General features: G+C 38.6%; 1 protein-coding gene across 2 annotated transcripts in view; it reads right to left on the bottom strand.

Moving 5' to 3' along the window:
• Window positions 1-408: 408 nt before the first annotated feature.
• LOC127934915 (glutamate receptor ionotropic, NMDA 2D-like) overlaps window positions 409-23,276 on the bottom strand; it is a 74,437-nt gene continuing 51,569 nt past the window's right edge. For both annotated transcript variants that reach the window (XM_052532464.1, XM_052532465.1), the window contains 4 exons: window positions 22,158-22,318; window positions 9,326-9,513; window positions 7,438-7,670; window positions 409-6,465 (listed from right to left, as the gene is read on the bottom strand). In XM_052532464.1, the coding sequence (XP_052388424.1) occupies window positions 3,430-6,465; window positions 7,438-7,670; window positions 9,326-9,513; window positions 22,158-22,318 (3,618 nt within the window). In that variant the 3' untranslated portion in view covers window positions 409-3,429. The remainder of the gene's footprint in view (window positions 6,466-7,437; window positions 7,671-9,325; window positions 9,514-22,157; window positions 22,319-23,276) is intronic.

Genomic DNA, 23,276 nt, shown 5'->3' with positions numbered 1-23,276 from the left:
CAAAAAAGCCAGATCGGTGAGACACATGTCAAGACTGCAAAGATTTTGACATAGCGAGGTCAAATCCATTTGCTAAAGACCTGCTATACTCATAGGTGATCCTACTGTGGAGCCTACAGCTGTCCATCACCACGTCCCAAAACTTTCACCACAGTGACACATACAAACCTCAATCACAACGTTGGTTATTTGAAACATAAATTCATTGTGGTCGATGGTCGGCCATGTTATTCATAAAAACACAGTTGAAAACTGGTCTCTGATGTCAGCTGCAATGAGACGAGAGAGGACAAAGAGACAAAAGAAGACAAATTCAAAGATAATAAATTAAGTAGATGAACATTATATACTGTATGTGTGTATATATATATATATATATATATATATATATATATATAATGTGCAAGTTATTTGTTTAAATATATAATTTATATCTGTATGTACAGTATATATTTATATGCTGCTGCTTTGATAAGAGACTTATTCTTAGAGTAATAAACAAACAAACAAAACATTTACTGTCAAAGACACTATCAACACAAGAAGACAAGTTTAGAGAAAGGCCGTTTTAAGATTCGTGGTGGAGGCAGTTCCTAATAAAACTTGTGCAATATTTTGTCATTTGAAAATGAAAAGAAAAAACATTATCTTAAGGTCCTCACTGTTTTAGCCCAAACGTTTTATCAAAGATGTCTGCTGACTTTAATGTGCAGTTGTGCACAATGGAATGGAAAGAGAAATCAAAATAATTTTGCGCAGCGAATACATGAAACATCTTAATTATCAAGTCTGCAGACAGAAATGTTTGAAAACAATACTCTTTTCTTCAGCTATACTGCTTTGCTGAACAGCTATTTCTCTATTGCTATCTAAACGTCACAAACACATATATGAGGTACATCTATATATATATATAAAGTAATCCAGACACATAATACACAACAAAGTTGGATTCAAAGGATATACATACATAAGCTGCCAAATATTCTAAATGTTAATGTCAATACTACTCAGAATTACTCCAAAATCTTTGACAGTGAGGCAAAGTGTTATGATCCTGGTCAGAAGTGACAAGACTTGTGTTACTGCCCTCCCAATTTCACCATACAGGAGTCATCAGTGTTTAAAAAAAAAAAAAAAAGATTCTTCATTACCCCTTAGGTTTCTACTACTCCAAAGTCTCTTGACATTACTGTTTAGCCCACTGACAACAGACCATACCCCAATTAATTAGTACTATTTGTAAAAAGCTCAGCATACAACAAATAAGCTTCACATGGCTCAGATGCAGTTACAAGCACACACACAAAACACAATTAGCCTGTTGGACTGTGCATGGTTCTGTGTCAAATATGCACTTAAATAAATTAATACATAAATAACAGCATACAATGTTTCAAACCAAATTGAAAGTTGTCAAACTTTGCCGCTGGCTTGACAAGATCCTGCGTGAAAGTTTTAAAAGCCTTGAGATTTAATATTATATATATATACTGTATAAACATATTCAGGATTTATTTCAATTTAGTCTTTGTTTTTTTATTTCTTATATAATATTCTGTGTGAAAAACACAAGCCTGATTAATTAGAAAAATATAAAACAAGTCAGAACAGCATGAAAGATTATATTGAGTCTGGTGGATATAGCTTCAACATCCTCTGATTGAACACAAAGGTGTTGGAATTTTAAAAAGGCCAAAATATTTTTTTTTCTTCCAATTAGAGTATGCTGGCTTTGTCAAGGCAACATCATTACAAAATTCATTAATCTGAAACAAAAGAAACTCAGTTTGTCATACTTTGCTAGCAACCTTTTAAATAGTGTATAAACAAAATAAATAAAATTAAACATAGTTGACTCAGACCAGCTGCCAACACGCATTGCCCTTAGCAATATTCAGTCAATTATAGCGATCACTTTAAAGATGCTAGCTTTTGGCTAATGGTAAAAGCTAAATTAAACAAAGATCTACCTGACTGGTTTGCTAATCAGTCTTTTCCTCACATGTAACTTAAACCTGATCTGACTTTTTTTATTTTATTTTTTTAACTTAACAGACATACATAAAACCGCAACTCTATTTTGCTCTCATTTGAGCAGTTTATTCTTGCTGCTGCTTGTACAGCTTAAGCAAACTTGCTAAGCAAGTATGGATATCATGTCCAAAACTAATAAATGGCGGAGCAGCTTGTAAAAAAAGGTGTAAAAACACAGTGTTAAACTGTAAACAGTGCTCTCCTTTGTGTATCGCTCTCTGAATGTTGACACGTTTTTCATCACTCACTGACATCTCTGTTAGTGAGTACAGTGCTGCAGTATGGCTAGACCTGTCATCCTGGCACTCTCAACATCAGCATTCTAAGCTACCCTAAATGACTCTGACGAGAAGGTCACCCTCGAGAAAGCTACGCTCTTAAAAGTGTATTGGTTGCAACACACTGTGTTGTCATGGCAACATGTACATTCAGTCGAGAGGGGACGGGCTGCCACCGATTATAGGTAGTTGAAACATTGCATGTGCCCTACAGCAAAGTCCTTATATTCTTTTAATAACTCAACACAACTGTTTTGAACCAGATCACAAAACATATATTACATATAATAAAATAACTTTTAAATATAAAATAGATGTATTGTATGTTGTTTGTAGTTAATTATGTATTGCTCAAGGGACGAGAATAAACACATGAGGACCTGTGAAATGGTTTCAACAGAATAGGACTGTACATCAGCTCGACTTTAGTTTGGCATTCAGCTTCAGTAAGCCAATATGTGATCAGTCATGGCTAACTTACCCTGTTGCTAGGAATACAAACACTGACAACAACACACAGAATGCTAAATGTCAGTTTGCGGAAGGTGGAGGTCAAGAAAAATTCTCTGAGAACAGAAAAACGGTTTGCTACTTTCCATTGTGAGAGCTTCCCTTGAGATATTTTGAACGAATATACACAACTATTACATCATGATTCAGATTTTTAAGAGCAAGAGAGAAAAAAGATGGGTGTGGGATGTTCAGGCTTTGTATTTTGACTTCAGAATCTCCCTTTGAAAAATCATTCCAGAGCCATCGAACAGCAAAACACTCCAAGAAAAATAACATTTACCCACATTATTGATACTCCACCTTAAAGCCCGCCAGAAGTAAGAAAAGCAAAGCCAATCCCATACAAACAGCATCGCTAACATCAACAAGATTTGTCAGCATGGCAGTATTCCATTCTTACACAAGTAAAGAGGAAGGGCTACAATTTATGTGACATCCCAATCCAGGTTTGTCTCTGAGCATTAGAGCTTTGTGCAAGAGATGGGTGCCAGCGAAACAACCCAACTCGACTGCTATAAACAGTTTACAGTTTGTGGCATGAGCAGGTAATTTGATAGCCCCTAGGGGCTACTTGCTGATGTTCCTAATTTAATTATGTTCCTCAGACCTCACTCTCCACACTGGAGAAGTGGGCAGAGCCTCGACGAGAGCACAGGCTCTTGGTTTTAAGGGGAAGATGTGGGGATTGATACCTTTGAGGTTGGGGAACCGATCGCAGTTTCTGGTACTGGAGCTTAGCACTAGAGGAGGACAAAGAGGAGGGCTGTGGGGCACCAGGCGTAGATGAGACAACCGAAGGGGAGGACACTGATGAAGAGGAGGTAGGTGGAGGTACATGTATATGGTGAGAGGAAGAGGGTGGGGCTGGGAGTGCAGGGACCACTGGAGAGGGTAAAGATGGCGGTAGACTCTGAGGAGGGGACTGCTGTTGTCGGGACCAGTCTGAGCGTTGTGGTCTTTGTGCACTGAGGTTGGTTTGGCTTCCAGATTTTGCCTGGCTCTGAGCCCGTTCCGGTTTGGATGATTGCCGTTTGGGTCTTACACTGCTGCTGAAACTATGGCAGTGAGGGAGTAGCTCCTCCTGACTCCTAGAAGTCACCCGATTCCATTTAGAGTGAGTGCTGGCAAAGTGATTGGGTGACTGGCAGGAACAGGATGTGTGAAGTCGACTCTTCTCTTGAGACCTGCTTTTAGATTTCTTTTCGGTCTTCACTGGTAATTTATCAACAGACCAGTATCTTCGAGGAGGTGGGGGAGTCAATGGAGTTGGAGGCAACTGATTTGATCCTAATCCTTCTGATCCCCACCCTGTTCCTGCTCTGAAACCCAAGCTACTTTCTCCACCACCCCACCCCAAAAATGAATCATCTCTACTGTTTATGCTGCCTCCTCTTTCTCTGGCAGGGTAGGTGCCAAAGAACCATCCCCCTCCTCCAATTCCTCCAACTGCCCTTCCTTCATGACCTTCCCAATATCTCTCAAACTTACCAAACTCTCCTGAGGAACCTTCATCATCTGTGTATATCTCAACAGTTTTTTCTCTATCCCTTTCGGATTCAGAGTCCATTCCTCTGCTTTCTCGTTGTCGCCCCTGTTCTTCTGGCCTATGTCTTTCCACTTCAGACTCCTCATTTTCTTCTTCTTCCTTGGAATCCCATTCATGAAATGACAGGCCTTCTCTCGAGCAAGGCTTAACTCTCTTGTTTTTTCCCAAAAGTGGGTGATTTTCTCCACCTCTTTCTTGCTCATTTCTCTCAGCTCCTACAGACTTTCGTCTTTTATATATGGGAAGCAAGGGTACAAATGATGATGGTGAATCGGAAGTTGGGTTTCTGCTACTCCAAAATTTAACGGTTGAAGAAGTTTTGTTTGAGCAAGAAAAATTCTTGTTGTTGGACCTTGGCCTGGAGTGGCGTTGTGATTTTGGGCTTCTCTGAATCCTTTCCATTCCTCTACTGCCTTCTTCATCTTCTCCACCTTGATCATCCCTATCTCTCTTTACTCCATCTCTGATAATATCCCTCTCATAACTCCTTGTAGAGCTTTCACTCTTTTTTCGGAAAGAGCTTCGCCTCAGTGCAGGATAAGAAGAGTATTCCTGTGCTATTCCTTTTTCAAAGACATTTTTCCTGTCCATATCTACTTCCTCTTGTTCAGATCGTTTTTCCCTCTCCCTTCTTCTTGATTTTTCATCTTTTTTCTTTTTCTTTTTCACCTTACGCCTTTTACGCTCCCTTTCTTTTTCATGCTCTTCTCTCTTCTTTTTCTTTCTACCCTTCTTCCTCCTCTTTCTCTCTCTTTCAATTTCTTTATGATGTCGTTTCTCCTGCTTAACATCTCTATCTCCAGTTGCTCTTCTACACTTTTCTTTCTCTCCCCAAGAGGCCCACCACTCTTGAAGCTGTGCAATCTGGCTGCCTGCTCTGTCTCTAATCTGCGGCCTCTGTCCGCAAGGTTTACGGGGTGGTATAGGTGGTGCTGGAGGACTGCTAGGCAAGGATCGAAAAGATATCTGGGAATGACTTTTTCTCCTCCCCAAAAGCAAGCTTGACTCCTCCGTTAGCTCATCTGTGTCATAGTCCTCATACGCATCTCGTGCATCTGCCCGATATCTGAAGCTCTGTGATGATGTGTATGATGATGAAGAAGAGGGAGAATTGGATCGGGAGACTGACTCTGAAGAAGAGGATGAACTGGAAGTGCTGGAGGTGCTGGAGGAAGTGGATGTGTAGCATAAATATGGAGAAGGTGAGGGTGGAGTCTGTGTTGGAGAAGAGAGGGGCATAGGTATAGGCAGAGGAAGAGGAGGAGGACGACGTCCTCTTCTCCCACCACCATCCCTCATTCCATATCTGCCACCACCTCTCCTACCAAATGGAAGGATGTTTTCATAGAGTGGCCCCCCTGAACCCTTCCTTTTTGAGAAGCTGCTTCTCCTCCAGATAGATTGCAGAGGTGGAGAGGGATGTGGCAAAGCAGGGTTAATTGGTAAGTGTCCAGAGGCTTGACCTTTAGTAGGTAACCGTGGGTTTCCAGAGGATTTTGTCCCCCGGTGCTTAGTTTTTGGAGTTTGGGTGCCTATGTTTTGAGGTTCAGCAGAGACCCCTAAGCCTTCTGGATCAATTGGCCCATAGTATCTCTTGTACTCATTCAGACCCCCCTCTCCTCCTCTTATTCCTGCACCCCAGTAAGGGGGCATGCCTTGGAATTGTGTTAAGTCTGTTTTCCCACTGTTCACACCACCAGGCTTCTCAGGGCCCACATTTGGATGTGTCCACCGATTCACAACAGCTAATCGACGATCATGCCTTGGTAGGAATGTAGAACAAGGCATGGGTGCTCCAAGAATGGGACTGTTCAATGGCCCTAATGCCATCCCAGAATGTCCACCTGAAGGAGGGTTGCCAGGAAGAAGAGCATTGTATACCGGTGGCTGCTGGTGGTGTTGCTTTTGTTGCTGCTGCTGCTGTTGATGTTGTTGTTGTGCCATAGCGATTGGGGGATTGGCAACAGCTGTAGAGATCACATGAGGCGGTGGAGGAGGAGGAACCATGGAGACATGATGATATTGAGTAAGTGTGCTTTGGGAACCTCCAGGAGCTGTTTCATCCTCAAAATTGCAGCAGCTGTACATGCCCTGTAAGAGATAACAAGCAAAAGATTTACTTAGCAAACAGTTCAGGATATCATACTATTCCCCTTGGTGACATACAACCCGATTTAGACATTTAGAAAATGTCTGGTTGTTTGCAAGGGGCTTTAAGGTGCTTCTCATTCTTTCCACAATGTACACAAAGATATTGATAATACAGAATGAATAAATGATCCATCTTCTATCATCCTTTTCCACCCCTATTCATTACTATGAGAGAAGTTATGGGCTTTCATAAAATCCCTCTGTGTGCGCAATAGTAATGCTGGATGTGCCATCACATTTTACAAATGACAGGAAATAATGGGGTGTGCTGCAAAGTCCCCTTCTAAGGATTTAATGCCTGATTACAAGAAATTATTGTGTGTCAGTCTTTGTCCTCAACAAGAATTGCAAAAAGAGTAATCTTTCCTTTTACTTGCAAATACATTTAAATACATTTTAAAATATTATTTATGAAATAACACATTTGTTCTTTCTGAACTGACAAACAATTTGGAGCCACTTTGAAAGTTTCTCACACACAATGCACAAAATTCCCTATGGGAGCTCCCATTTATCAGCGGCCTAAATGACTGAGAAAATCATTATTCTACAGATTATTTATTTATAAATTAAACCCAGATGGGACGTTTAACAATTGTAAAGTCATTTGCAGCCTTTATATGATGAAATTTAATTATCACCGAAGCTCAAAAAGTGAAACATCATCCACAAATGGAATGCCATCATTCATAAAAATGTTAATGTAATCATCGGCAGAGGAATGTGGGTCATTGGTGGGGGTAGCATGCACATATATTTTGAGTGCCATTAGAACAAATTGATGAACAATAATTACACATATTATTTGACTTTCTGTTCTTAAAAATGAACTGAATGCATTAACATTTTAATCAAAAAACAAATGACAGCCCTACTATTTATATCATCTTGCCTTATATTTGGGTCACTCACCCGACTAAAAGCCAGTAGGAAATCCATTCCTCCAGAGCGGCCCAAACAGTGGCGTAGCTTCCAATAGACAAGATGCTCCCATGCAAACACCAGCAGACTTAGGCCCATGGCAACCAGAAGCATATAGAACACTCCCGCCATGTTGTCTATGTCCAGCTTGGAACTCATCACCTCAATCTTATCATTATGGCAGATCCCAGACAGCCAGAGTCGTTCAAGCATGTCAATTTCATCTGAAAAAAAAGGAAAATATGTGCACAATGACAGGAGATAAGAAGCATGAAAGATAAATAGGCCTACAAACAGGGGAAAAGACAGATGGACAGAAGGAAAAAAATTAAAAAGAAAGGCTATGGGGGGGGGGGGGGGGGGGTGATATCGATATTAGGGGTTAAAAAAGATGGATACCAATATATTGGCTGATATTCTTTATGTGTAGGCTATATTATAGTACAGTATTCTTTTCAATTAAATTCTTTCATGAGCATGAATTCTGGGTTGTGGGAGGCCGGTGGATAATTTGAAGCAGCAGAATCGGGTGAAATCTCTACAAATTCACCGATCTGGGTCGCCAGTAGCAAACAATGGAGCACACTCTGCTGGACAAACTAAGTAATTACACAATTCCGAAGCATTTAATCTGTTATATGTTCTGTAAAAAAAATATAATAATTCATATTGGCAGCATATCGGTTGCATATTCGCTGATACCGATATATCGGCGGCAGGCTCATATCGGCCGATAATATCGGCTAAATGATATATCAGGCGGGCAGTACTACAGACAGGGAAGATCTTGCTTTAGCTTCAGTTATTATTACACTGTGTTACCAAAAAGTTGAAAATGGAAATGAAACACTGCGGAAAAGAATCATGAAAGGCAAGGAGGTGGAAAGTGAGAAGCAGAGTAAGTGAGAATGGAGGATAATATCAGCTTAATGGAGGTCTGAAACAGCCTGGTTTCGAGGCTCTTGTGGTAAGACAGACCTGTAGAAGTTTGGAGATGAAAGCTCTAGACTAATGGACCTACCTCCCAACAATAGCCATTAGTACATTTATTAGAGTGAAAATGTCACTGGAAAAAATAAACGCACAACAAGGGTATGTTTCTGGCAGAAAAATGATAAATGATAAATGAAAAATTTAGATGATGGCTTTAAATTGAGGATTATTCCTTCACTAAATCCTCATTTCATATGAAACAAAGCATAAAAACAAAACCGTGCTGATCCGCAGGTTAATTGCATGTTTCAATTTATGACAATATGGCCTTGAAATATATGGCTTAGGTAAAATTTAATCATAGGAACTGAAGTCCTACTAATTTTAATTTGATTAATTAATTCAAACAAGCAAAATCAGCCCTTAGTATTTAAATCCAAATGGGAATGTGTCAAAATGAAAAATCAAGGTGTTCGACTACTGCACTATTTAATGAAGTGACGCTTTGTATATTCATAATTATATTCATTTGCTGTGACAATTTTTCTAATATAATGTATCATATTTCATTGAGACTCTTCCAGCTCCCTTTCACATTTATTCTTTGATCATTATGGCGCAACTCACTAGGTTCCTCATCAAGTCTCATTAAAGAAAACAAGCATTGCAGGATAAAAGCATGTGAATATGTGCATATTTGAAACAGAGAAATGTGGAGGTACCTGAGAGAATCAGAATAACAAGTGTAAAACCACTGATAAAGGTTTCATTTACCAAAAAATTCTGCTCACTCACTATGAAAACCAAACAATAGGAATGTTTGTTTGTGATATTGAAAATTGGGGGTTTGAGACTGAGTATAGGAGATTACAACTCCACAAACAATCCACCATTAGATACACCTGGGGTATATCTAGGTATTCATTTTATGTAGAAATTCTCTTACCATCTCCTACTAGCTGCAGGAGGGCAAGGTCTAGTGGCCGCTTCCATTGGGAGTTTTTGTGTAAGGCAATGCCATATCCTGTTGTAGCGAACACTTTGCCAGAGCCAATGGTCATTACTTTGCAGCCCTCGTCCTTACGAGCCATGTAATTCAGGACAGCTGCATCATATATGAATGCATCCAGTTTTCTTCAGAGAGAAAGAGGAAATGGAAAAAAACAACAACAACAAGGCATAGGTAAATTACTTCACAAGACTATTTATCACTTTATTGATTGTAACATGTAAAGACAAAAACACGGATGATCTTCAGGGAAATCCTATTTCTTAACTAAATAGCATGTAATCTGTAATTAGTGAAGCCAATCAAGCACCCACCTTAGTTCTGCACCATGCTTTTGTTGGTTTAACAGCACTGAAAATACTTTTTAGGACTTGGGATTTATTTATTTTTTTAATCTCTCTCAAAAAGTTCTTTATTGCTGCTGGCAATTGCCTTAAAAGACCAATGAATTTCAGAAACTTTTTTATCAACTTGTTTTCAAGTTTCAAGTTTGTTTTGAGTTTCACTCACAAAGAGCCAGTGTAATATTTATTAATTAAGTATTTTTAGCAAAATATTCCAAGAGTTTACTCTATATAATGGACTTCTATGGTGGTGCTCAACAGTTTGAACTTACAAACTGCAGTTTCAATGGAGCTTCAAAGGGCTCTACACGATCCCTGCTGGTCTTATCTAGCGAAATGATCAGTCATTTTCTTTAAAAAAAAAAAAAAGTATATTCTTTTTAATCACAAATGACCTAAATGGAAACAAACATGTGACAAATCATTGTTTTACCTTTTTTGTAAAGGGTTTTTGACTTTCTTTGCATGTTCACTTTGCAAACACTGGGTTGGTACTTCCTCCTACATCAACCTTTTCAACGTGACTATATAATGCATGGGGTCGCGCTAATGCAAGACAAGCATTTGTGGTTAATAAAGAAATATTATATATATATATATATATATATATATATATATATATATATATATATATATATATATATATATATTAGGGGTGTAACGATACGCGTATTCGTATTGAACCGTTCGGTACGACGCTTTCGGTTCGGTACGCGGTACGCATTATGTATACCGAACGGTTCGTTGGAGTATTTAATTATATTTGAAAAAAAAAACAAAAAAAGAGAGAGAGAAATATAATGATATGCGTTCAACAAGGTAGCCCAATAACCCAAACAACGTAACAGGCAACGCCCCTGACACTCCCGAAGAAGAAAAAAACACCATCTTATATGTTTATGTTAGGCTACTCAGCAGGCGCTCGCTCACTCAGTACGCGCTGAAGGCTCGTTGCAAAATAGCCAATGCGTTTAACAGACTAGAAATGAGAAGATCCTCCAATAACCAACAGGTCTGGTGTTTGGGTGCACTTTGGATTCCCTTTAAGCTATAATGGTGATGGCAAGAGAGTGGTGGATAAAAAAACAACGGTATGTCGCATCTGCAACATGACAGGGTACACCAGCGGGAATACAAAAAAAAAAAAAAAACACCAGCGGGAATATCTGGGATATATGCGTCAGTACTATCTGGGAAAAGACGAAAAAAAAGGAGAAACATGCACGCAGCAAACTATCCCTGCAGCATTTAGACACTATAGCTTACAGGCAATCCAACCCAAACACCAGACCTGTTGGTTATTTTAGGATCTTATATTTCTGGTCTGTTAAATGCATTCGACAATTTGCAACGAGCCTTCAGCGCGTGCTGAGTGAGCGAGCGCCTTAGGGGCCGTTCACATATCGTGCCTAAAAACGCGTGGAAAACGCTAAGCGCGTCTTTCTCCTCCTTTCCAAAGCGCTCGGGCAGAAGCGCTCATGAGGCGTCTGTCTTTGCTAAGCAACAATGACGTGCTCTCTCCATGAGACGCGGATATTTCAGCGAAGGATAAATGGATTTGCAGCTCTAAAAATCGCTTGCAGTAGCTCTGCTACTAAATTTATTTCAAAATTGCAATCCATATACAACTATGATCAGCTGATCCTTCATCTTGGCTGAGCTCTCAACCTTGTTACGGGAAAGGATGAAGCTGATTGGTTGGTTCTTGTCACATGACCCGCGGTGCGCTTGCGGCATTCTGAAAAGTTGAGATGTTTTTACATTTTGCTGTAGTGGTGGAAATTATGATTCTTTCTAGAGATTCGTTCATTTTCAGTTCGTTCACCAAAATGATTCGTTCAGAATCGTTCACTGATTCGTTCAGTGACCATTTCTTCGTATTACACAAAATAAGCCAGCAGATGGCAAAAAAAAAAGTGTATTATGTGTTATGTCTTAAGTCAACGAACATATTCACTTGTTACAAAAACTGATCTGGCTTTATTAAAATTTGTTTATAATCACATTCAATATATAAAGTCTAATTAAGTTGTTCAGATGAACAAAGCACAAGGTGTTCTTGCCTAATCAGCATTTTAATTCTTTGGTCAGACAGTTTGTATATTATATATTCACACTCATAAATCGAGGATTAAACGTGGAGTTGCTAAATATCAAAACGAGCGTATGTGCACAGTACAGTACCTATAACTGCGCTTTGCATTTTTGCGAGATTGACATGCTAAATGGCAGACTGACCCGGTTTACTCTCATTCATTTCGTTCACGAACGAGATAAGCTATGTAACAGTTCATTTCATTCACGAACGACATGTATCCGTTCATTCAGCTCGTTCACGAATGACATGTGTGCCAGTTCAGTCATTTCATTCACGAACGAGATTTACTAAATCATTCAACTCGTGCACGAACGACATGTGCTTTGCCGATTGAGAAACGTGATTGGTAAACGGTTTGCCAGAATATACCCTGACCATCAGGTCAGTTATTTCATTCACGAACGAGATGTATCATTCAATTCGTGCATGAACAACGTGTGCCAGTTCAGTCAATTCATTCACGAACGAGATGTATCAGCTCATTTAACTCATTCACGAACGACATGGGTACCAGTTCAGTCATTTCGTTCACGAACGATAAGATCTCAAGATCTAGTTCAGACTCATATGAAACTCGTTCATTGAAGGGCGTATTCGTTCACTACATTCAACAAATCACATACTCTGTCACATCTCATACTCGAAGGCTATTGGCTCGAGGTTGAGTAATTCTTTGACAGGATGAAATGGTTGTTACCCGGTTCACTGAGCTGCGCATGCGCTGCTTATAGCGCCGCGCTGCTGTGGAGGGAGGAACTTCACTGAACGAGAAATATGAGTCAGTGGATTAAGTGAACGAGAACGATTCGTTCACCCAAAAGATTCGTTCAAAAAGAACGATTCGTTCACGAACGACACATCACTATTTTGCTGTATCTAAAACGTATCGAACCGAACCGAACCGTGACATCAGTGTATCGTATCGAACCGAACCGTGAATTTTGTGAACCGTTACACCCCTAATATATATATATATATATTTCTTTATTTATCATTATTTTTTTCACAAAATGGCCAGTCATTTCGCTAGGCTATTCCTCAGCTAAGGAATTTGTATGACTTTGTTTGGATTTTGCAAATATAACAATCAGAATTAGCTTTATTCGCCAAGGGTGTGCAAACACACATGGAATTTGTTGTGTTTTTAGGAGTTCTTGGTACATACATACATACATAAATATATGACATTGAGATCAGAAATAACATTTAAATAAGACTAAGGAAAAAAATAAAAATAAAAAACAATAATGTGTATACATCTGGAATTTTTAGTACAGTATCAGCGGGTTATCAGCACTCTACAATCTTTATGTGTGAAATCCTCAACGACACTTAAAAGAGTCTCACTGATGCATTGCCGACCCCTCTCAGACGGCAAACAAATATCTAGCAAGCTAAATATCTGGAATGGTCGGCCGACTCGACATAACGTTGTGTCAGGTGTCCCGACGAGCTACAGCCAATGAGAGAGCAACTATCAGCAGAAACAAAACAGAAGCAGCAACATGGCTTTAAAAAACGTTTGGACACAAGAAATGGAGCAACATTTTTCAGAACAGATCATTACGCAAACAGTTTGCAGCACTGATTTCTTCTCAACGTCCATTTTCCAAAGGAACAACTCCTGTTTCACTTGTGTCATTCCCATTCCACTTCTCATGTGTATTTTTGTAACAAAATGTGGTTTAGGGTCCGTGTAGAGTCACTGGGTGACAGGGTTGTTGTCAGCTGCTGTATTGTGTGGCCCCCTGTTGCGGATCATTTATGTAGTGTCGCGTAATGTGAACACCACGACAACTTCCAAGGCAAGACACTTTTATTTATATACCGCTTTAAACAAAAAAGATTGCGTCAAAGCATATTGGTACCTAAAAGTACCAATATGGAATACCAAAAACAGTGTGTCAAAAATGCAAAATGACAGTTAAGGCAGTTCATCATTGAATTCAGTGATGTCATCATCTCAGTTCAGTTTAAATAGCATCTGTGCAATCATTTGCAATCAAGTCAACGATATCACTATAAATGTAAATAGCACAGCGATCTGCCGATGTTTTAAGCCATATAGTAGCCATGTACTAGGCTTAAGCTGTAAAAACATAAAAATAAACTTCTTAGGCCTAGATGTTCTAGTGCACAGAGATCTGTAACTGTCTGCCAGACAGTTAGTGAAGTGCACAGAACCGACTCAATAACAGCTGAGTAAAACTGTCATCTGCGCCTATGGAAGGTTGAACTTTTTCAGCTGACGAAGGAAGTACATCCTCTACTGGGCCTTTTTTACAATGGAATCAATGTGATTGTCCCACTTCAGGTCCTGTGAGATGGTGGTGCCCAGGAATCTGAATGACTCCACAACTGCCACAATGCTATTCATGATGGTGGAAGGGGGGAGTGCAGGGGGTTACTCTTAAAGTCCATAGTCATCTTCACAGTTTTAAGCATGTTCAGTTCCAGGTTGTTGTGACTGCTCCAGACAGCAAGCTGCTCAAATCGGAATTTTATGAGCATACCACTTCTCTCATTTGTTTCACTTGGAGCACTTCTATAGGATCACAGCTCCTCTAACTGAAATATCCAGTAAAATGTCTTAATGATCAAAAGTTGGCAAAAAATTATTTGGCATGCCATTACTGATGTCTAAGAGCTCATCTTTAGTAAAGCTGATTGGAAAAAAAAATTACTTAAAACAGGACAAACAAAGAAAAATAGTAACAGTACCAAGGACTTACAAACCGAGGCAGCCATGTGCAGCACCATTTAGAAAATAAAATAAAATCACAGTTTTTAAATTACTACTTAAAGGTTACTTTTATCTATTATTTGCATTAAAAATCTAGTTTCTCGAGGACATTTAAAACAGATACGTCAGGTGCACTGAAAATGCATTTCAATAAATAACTGCATTTATGTGTTTTCACTTCATAAAAATACAGAGATAAATCTATAGAAAGTGTGAAGGAATGTCAATTATAAGGTACTAGGTATGCATTAATAAGCATCAAAGAAACAGTTACTACATGCATACATACTCTGTTTTTATATGCAGGTGGATAATCAAATACCTCATCATGTAGTTTCTTTGCCATAAATGTGATAATATATGCGCACAAGCACTTTGCAGAATATCTCCAAAGAGTGTTGATATTGTCTGGCTGCTTGCTTTGCTGAAATGAGAAGCACATACTAGGAGAGCTAATTTGTGCATACACTGGTCTTCAAATAAACCTGATGTAAAAAAAAATAATAATAATAATTCCAAGTTTTGTCTGTGCAGTCACAAATACACATTTCTTCCATGGTGGAGACAGTTGAGTAACAGCTTGAAATGTGATGCTTAGAATACAGCATTTTGAGCAATTACTTTTCTAAGCAATCAGACTGAAATTGCTGCATTATAAAAAGGTGCCATTCTCTTTTTCAAATAATGCGATTTTTTCTTTAACACTTTTCACTTTAATCTTATAACTCCATATTCACACTGCTAAATAATTCAGCAGGTGAATTACTTACAGTAAAGACATAAAAGTAAGTTGCTTTTCAGAATTCAAGAAAGCTTTCTGCCTTATCTGAGTCAGGTGAACTGGTATGTCTCTTTTCTTTGATCATATTTTTCCCTCCTTGTAACATGTCAACCTTTGCAGCAAAAAATTAAATTGACAGCTTATTACTGGCTACTCTTCAACCCTCCTGCTTAGCACACCTTGAGGTTATTAACAAGCTCAACTTGGCCCTCCAAGACCAGAAAGCACCACATTAGCATTCAAGGTGGCAGCTTTTGTCAGAAGCATTGTATCCAACAAAACAGAGCCCTTGGGGGGCAAATGAGTCACACATTTCAGTAAGGGTGAAACCAAATGAACAGAACATACACAGACAGGTGTATGACAGCACACTGGCCCACAGTGCAACCCAAGTAAAATAGGAAGGCAGTAAAAGCAGTAGGCAGGCTGTTGAGGTAAACAAGTGCCTCTGAGAATCAGATATCACCTAGCTGGAGACCTGACTTGTTGACTTATGGGCTGGCAGGCCTGCCTTGCATTGCACAGCTTGAAATTTAAAGTCTCACTCTGCAGGCTACAACTATTACACAAACCAAGTGCTTATGGATGACGTGCAAATGTAAAGCCTAAACACTGCCATTGGACATTCTAGCCCCCAAACATAACCTTTTTTGCAATGGGATGCTTATTCATGCCCTTTGTATGCATAATGCAGTGACTTGAGCTTTAGATAGGACAGCCGTAAACACACACATCTGTGCACACAGATCCTTTGGCAGTGAGGCAGTATAAGTGACACCACACTACTGTTTATTAATTCTCGAACAATCATGGTATGAAGATATTACAGTAGCAAAAGTCGAGAGCTTATTGATCTGAATGTGAGAACTTCATATTAACATTAGAATTTGTAAGTTGAAATTTACACTCACAGCTCTGATGTGAAAAGCTGAATCTTTCAATTTGCACTCACAGACAGTGATCAAAACACCAGTGTTTTTGAATTGGAAGTTGTAGATTAATAGTTGCAAATGTGTAGAATGACATTCACATGAAGAAAATTACATACACAAATGTTTAAGACATATTTACTTTTGCGCTTTACTTCAGTTTCGCTGCACAACGTCAAGTCGGCACTTAAAACCTCTCAGATCTGGCAATACAACTTCAAATCCTAGCGCTCTGACTTTTGCTACCCCTTTTGCACTATTCCAGTTGCAAAACTCACTTGTGCACTTGTATGCAGGTGTGAGAGAGCAGAGCCAGGGGCGAGGCTTTGGTGCGAATGAAGACATTTTATTGGTCGATGCCTAAGCAATGAACAACACCAGCTATCGCGACTTGCCAAGAAAGAAATTTGTGTTTTATGCATATGTATCAGTTATTTGTAAAACACTGCGAACAATTTTCACTGAATATCCTTAACTTTTACAGGATTTTTAGACACTGCGTTCATTTTGATTATCTGGTAGACAAATAATGCAACATCTTTCATATGTATATCCTATTATTATTATTTGGTCTTGTTCCTGTCTGCGTTCTGTCTTTTTAGTTTGATTGGGCATCCCATGCTCCTGTGTTTCCCCAATCATCCTTAAGTCCCAGTCTGTGCAGTCAGTCTCTGTTGGGTCTACTTGTTGTCTATGTGTGCTGATCAAGCTCCTGTTATGAATTATTCCCAGTGTTTCCTTGATTAAAAAGCTGTTAAATGTTTACTCCTGAATCCAGCGTGTTCCCTCAACAGTGTATCATGACAAGTATAAAAGCAGGTGTGATTATTAGCCTTTCATATTAATGTATTAAAGGTAATGACACTAGTGTCTAGATTTGAATTATACACCCAACCATCCAACTATATGATTTGTTTTTGTATTTAGAGCAGCATTTTTATGGCATAAAAACAACAAAGATCATATTTAGTGTGACAGCATTAAACTTGAACAGATATATTTACACTAAAAACAAGTCAGAGCAAGTCATTTGGAGATTTTAAATATATTGTGTAAAAAAAAGAAAAGAAAGAAAAACATTAAAAAAATTATAATAATAATTAGAACAGCCAAAAATACATTTATTTTTTTAGTACACATAGTTTTTTTCATTAGTATCTTATGCTCAATAAGGCTGCATTAGTCTTATAAAGAAAACAACAACAGTATATTACAATAAAAACACAAATATTGTGAAATATTATCACAATTAAGTTATCAATTAAGTAACTGATTTATAATTTTAGATATTTAAAAATGTAATTTAATCATTTGATGAGTTTTTATTCCAAAGCTGAATTTTCAGCATCATTACTCCAGTCATCACTGACTGACACATGATCCCACAGAAATCATTCTAATATGCTGATTTGTTGCTCAAGAAACATCTCTTACTGACATCAATGCTAAAAACAGATGTTAATATTTTTGCGGAAACCATGCTACATTTTTTGACAAATAGAATATTTAAAAGCATATATTTAAAAACAGCATTCATTTGAAATAATGTAAAGGTCTTAAATTTGGAAAGATTTGATGCATCCTTGTTGAATAAAAAGTACTGAACGGTAGTATAAGTTCCCCTGAACATTTAAAAAGACTGCCCTGTTATGGCAAATTGCTTGTGATTTATAAGTCACTTTGGATAAAATCACTTTTGATCCCTTCTATATTTTTTTATATATATATTGATCTCTGCTACCACTGAATCTAAATCTGTCTCTGTCAGAAAGAGATGCATTAATGAAAACACTGTGCTATTTATGGAGGCTATATCTCTAAAACCAAGCATTTCTGCAGACTCTGTTGATTTTCTCCTTGATTCCTTTAACTCAAAAGTTAACAATGTTATTGATGACATAGCTCCTGTGAAAGTAAGCAAGAAGACAAGCAGACAGTAATCAGCTTGAAGAAAATCAACCGCAGTACAGAGTATGAAAAGGCAATGCAGAAAAGCTGAGCAAATGTAACTTAACTTTTAAGTAATTTAAACAACACTCACACTCTTTTTGCTACTGTTGAGACACTGACAAACCCCAAAAACCAAAGTCAGATTGCCAGTGAAATGCTCTCCATCAGAAAGTGTGAGGAGTTTGATTCCTTCTTTTCTGAGAAGATCGATGATTTCAGGAAGGTGATTAGCACATCCCCAAGTTATGCAGAGGTCAGACACATTTGATTGCAATATCAAAAATAAGATACTATGTCTGCCTTCGAAGAAACTGGTAGCAAAATTTTGGAAGAAATAGTACAGCACCTCAAATTGTCAACCTGCTATCTTGACACTTCACACATATTTTTTTCAAAAGGGTGCTTAACTGTTAACTGTAAAACTGCAGTTAACTCCCTTCTGAAAAAGAGCAATCTTGATAACACCATATTGAGAAACTATAGACCAATATCAAATCTTCCTTTTATAGGCAAGATAATTGAAAAGGTAGTCTTTAATCAGCTGAACAAATACTTAAACTCAAATGGATACCTGGACAATTTTCAAATCTGGTTTCCGACTGCATCACAGCACAGAGACAGCACTCATTAAGATGATAAATGATATTTGCTTAAATTCTGATTCTGGCAAATTATCAGAGTGATGACCTACAGCCAATGAGAGACTAAGATACAGGGCAGAGGGAAGTTCGGGGAGGAGTTATAGACCTGAATAGCAGTATTTTAATAAAAAACAGATTCCAAAAAAGTTGGGACACTATACAAATTGTGAGCAAAAAAGGAATGGAATAATTTACAAATCTTAAACTTATATTTTATTCACAATAGAATATAGATAACATATTCAACATATATGTTGAAAGTGAGGCATTTTGAAATGTCATGCCAAATATTGGCTAATTTTGGATTTCATGAGAGCTTCACATTCCAAAAAAGTTGGGACAGGTAGTAATAAGAGGCCAGAAAAGTTAAATGTACATATAAGGAACAGCTGGAGGACGAATTTGCAACTTATTAGGTCAATTGGCAACATGATTGGGTATAAAAAGAGCCTCTCAGAGTGGCAGTGTAGGGGGCGTGGTGTTGTTGCGCTCCAACGGAGAAGAGAAAGAGTTGTGTTTGTAGAGTGTATTTGTCGCCGTGTCGTTGAAATGCTGTTATTTTCATCTTGGAGTTCAATCACCTTTGTTTGGCCTTACAATTTATGTTTAACCTACCACAATTGTGTCATCCGCGAACTTAATGATGTGGTTGGAGCTGAACTTGGCAGTGCAGTCATGGGTCAGCAGCGTGAAGAGCAGCGGGCTAAGCACACAGCCTTGTGGAGCACCTGTGCTCAGTGTGGTTGTGCTAGAGGTGTCGTAGCTGACTGATGACTTCCAGTTAGAAAGTCCAGGATCCAATTACAGAGGAAGTATTTAGGCCAACAAGTTTAGTTTATTAATGAGCTGTTGTGGGATTTTTGCACTTCATCATAATTGGAGTCAGTGCTATGGCATGGTAGTTGTTTAGACATGACACAAGTGATTTCTTTGGTAGCGGTATGATTGCTATGGATGGCGGATGACTGTCTGGCTCAGCGAGGTGTTGAAGATATCTGTTAGGACATCTTTTAGCTGTGCAGCACAGTCTTTCTGTACACGGCCAGGTAAGTTGTCGGGACCTGCAGCCTTGTCCGGGTTAATCCTAGATAGGGTCTTCCTAACGTCAACTGGAGACAGACAGAGCGCCTGGTCGTTGGGAGGTATGGGCAGTTTTTGTGCAGGTGTTTCATTCTGCAGTTCAAACCATGAATAAAAGTGGTTGAGTGCATCCAGGAGGGATGTGTCACTGTCACAGGCCTGTGTCAGGGGCTTGTAGTCTGTGATGGTCTGAATGGCTTGCAATAGGCTCTATGTGTCTCTGCTATCTGTGAAGTGATTGTTGATTTTTTTTTATTTTTTTTTTAGCATATGACTGTTTTGCATTTTTGTTGCCACAGGACAGATTGGCTTTTGCTGTTTTGAGGTCTGCTTTATCTCCTGATCTGAATGCTTCATCTCTGGTCTTTAGGAGTCCACGAACCTCTGCTGTCATCCACGGCTTCACTGTTTCAGTGTATTCCTTCCGGTCTGTGTCATTATTGTAGGTGGATGCCATTCATCTGGCCAAATTGAGATGAGTCTTTGAACTGGAATTAGCATAACAGATATGTGATCCCAGTACCCTAAATAGTGGCAGGGTACAGCCTTGTGGACAAAGTCCAGTGTGTTTTTTTTTTTTCCCTTGTTGCAAAGTTCACATGTTGGTAGAACTTTGGCGAAACTGTCTTTAAGTTTGCGTGGTTGAAGTCACCAGCTATAACGAAAATCCGTCTGGGTTATTTATTTTTTGATTGCTGATGGTGCTGTACAGCTCACAAAGCACGTCCTTGGCGTTTGCACATGGGGAAATGTAGGCTGTGACAATAAAAATGGCCGTGAACTGCCATGGCAGATAGAACGGACGTACACACACAAGCCACCCCCGCGTGTTTTACATTTACATTTAATCATCTAGCAGACGCTTTAATCCAAAGCGACTTACAAATGAGAACAATAGAACCAATCAGACCAATGAGAGAATGACAACAGTATATAAGTGCCATGTCAAGTCTCAGTTAGTCTAACACAGAACCCGTAGCTACGATCCACCCCCCCCCCCCTAGAATAGGATAAACAAGAAAAAAAAAGTGCTAGTATTAGTTGGTCAAGTGCTGGCCAAAACAGACAGTGCTGTGTCTCTGTCCGTTCGGTAGCAGGCAAGTCCGTGCAGCTGAATAGCGGAGTCTGAGATGGTGTCATTTAGCCATGTTTCAGTGAAAACAAACACACAACATACCCTTGTCTCATGTTGTGTAGGCCGACTAAGTCCAGTTTATTTTCCAGAGAGGGAGTGTTTGTGAGCATGAGTGATGGAATTGCTGGTCTAATGGAGTTAGCCTATAGCCTAGCTCGTGTGTCTCCATGCTTGCCATGCTTCTGTACCCTCTCACACCATCAACGTTTTGTGCGGGTAGCGTCAGTAGGCCAGGCCGCGGTCTCAGGGTTTCGACTTCAGCAGCAGACAGAGGCCTCGTAGCTTCTCAGTAGTCACCGGCGAAAGCTTATGTTTGTACACACTGCCAATTTCCAGAAGTCTCTGTCAATCATAGATGTGTTTCAGAATGTTTATCCGATGATTTTGCGATAAGATGAGACTGTTCGAAGATGAGGAAACAAGACTAACAGATAAAAACACAGTTTTCGGGACCCGGAGTAGCCGCTGCGTCCAACCGTGTCGCTATCTTGGATCTTGTAACAAAACATTATTTTATGTAAAGCACTTTGAATTAATATTGTGCTTTATAAATAAACTTACCTTGCCTTGCCTAAAAGCGAGAGCTAGATGAATAAATGTCAAATCTAAGTTTGACTGCAGTACATTAAAGAGATAATATCAATACCACACTTGCCCTGCAAGCACAAATCCAGTTGAAGACATAGCATCCTGTGGAAGTAGCAATGCCCGCTGAATGTTTTGTCCTTTCAGTGACATAGCACTAAGGAGGAAAGACAATCTTTACACCCTCCTTCAAAATAGCGGTGAAAAGTGACAGTCACCAAATTAATTAACTCCTCTGTTGTGATCCATCATGTCACCCATATCAGTCAATTACTTGTAAGCACATCTGTTTTCCCCCTCTGCTTAAAAGAACATCGTGATTCATTGGGACAAAGCACTTTTGTGGTCTGATTTAGGATCAGGATTAAAGCTCAAGTTTGGCCGATTTTTCATTTGCCGCGTTGGCTACTACTAAAACACTTCATTATACAGGTTATGCCTATGAATTAGTGTTGTCTTTCACGATGGTCGTCATTCACTCACCCAGTTTTAAGGTTGTCGATGGCCTCTTCCACACCTCTCTGATTGTTACGCACCATGTACTGATGCATGTTGGGGTAATTGCTCCGTATATTCTCCTCCGTACTCCCATTTGGGACAGTGCCAAAGCGTAAGGGAGGATACTGCTCTGTGGGCTGCTGAAACTGAAAACAACATTAGGAAATTAGGTTTCTGAACTAAAAGATTACATTTAAGGCTACTGAAATTCACACAATTAGTAATTTGGCTAACTTTGAATGGAAAAGTCTGTGGTGGGAGTAAAAAGAATGAAAATCAAGTCATTGTTTCATATGATTATAGGCAGAATATTTATTTGCATAATTTGGCCCCAACTGCTCCACAAAAACAAATGTCTGGTTCAAATGCAAATGAGACCCATTAAAAAAAAATATTTATAGTGTGTATCCATATCACTGCAATGTAATTTATTGCTGCACAACCATTAATTAAGCTTATACTAAATTTTGCTCACAGCTCAGCTTAGTTCACATCATGTCCAGTGAATGGGACATGATGTGTTTTAAAATCCACTGATTTTGACCGATACCAATAAGCCAATATTTATTTTCATTTTACGACTGATAACCATGTTGTTACTGTTAACTAAAACTACTAAAAATGTCTTCAGTAATTGATATAAAGTTGAAATAAAAAGCAAGATAAATTTAAATTAAAATACATTTTAATTTAAAAAAAGATGACAAACAAAATCACGGAATGTTGCTTTAGCTAAACTAAACTAATAGTATAAAGTAAATAGTAACTAGTAAAAATCTGTACTTAATGTGTGGAATGAATAATGAATCAATTAATACAAAAATATATTTAATACTTGCTAGCTCTGAAAGGGTCCTGTTTTACTATAATCTATGAATATCCCTTTAAGTTAGTGATAAATGGTCACCCAAGCCATAAAATAGGCAGAAACAATTCTATATCCAATAATTATAAATAATAAATAATTATACATTTATAAACTGCAACAAAAAATCCTTAATATAACAATTATTTTATTTGCAAATAAAAATGTATTATCATGCAAATATAAAACAATCATATTCATTACATGATGTTTCCACACAAGTATGACCTGCATAAACT

Source organism: Carassius gibelio, chromosome A19 (genome assembly GCF_023724105.1).
Source record: "Carassius gibelio isolate Cgi1373 ecotype wild population from Czech Republic chromosome A19, carGib1.2-hapl.c, whole genome shotgun sequence".
Taxonomy (NCBI): Eukaryota; Metazoa; Chordata; class Actinopteri; order Cypriniformes; family Cyprinidae; genus Carassius; species Carassius gibelio.
This window is presented reverse-complemented; position numbering and strand designations above follow the sequence as displayed.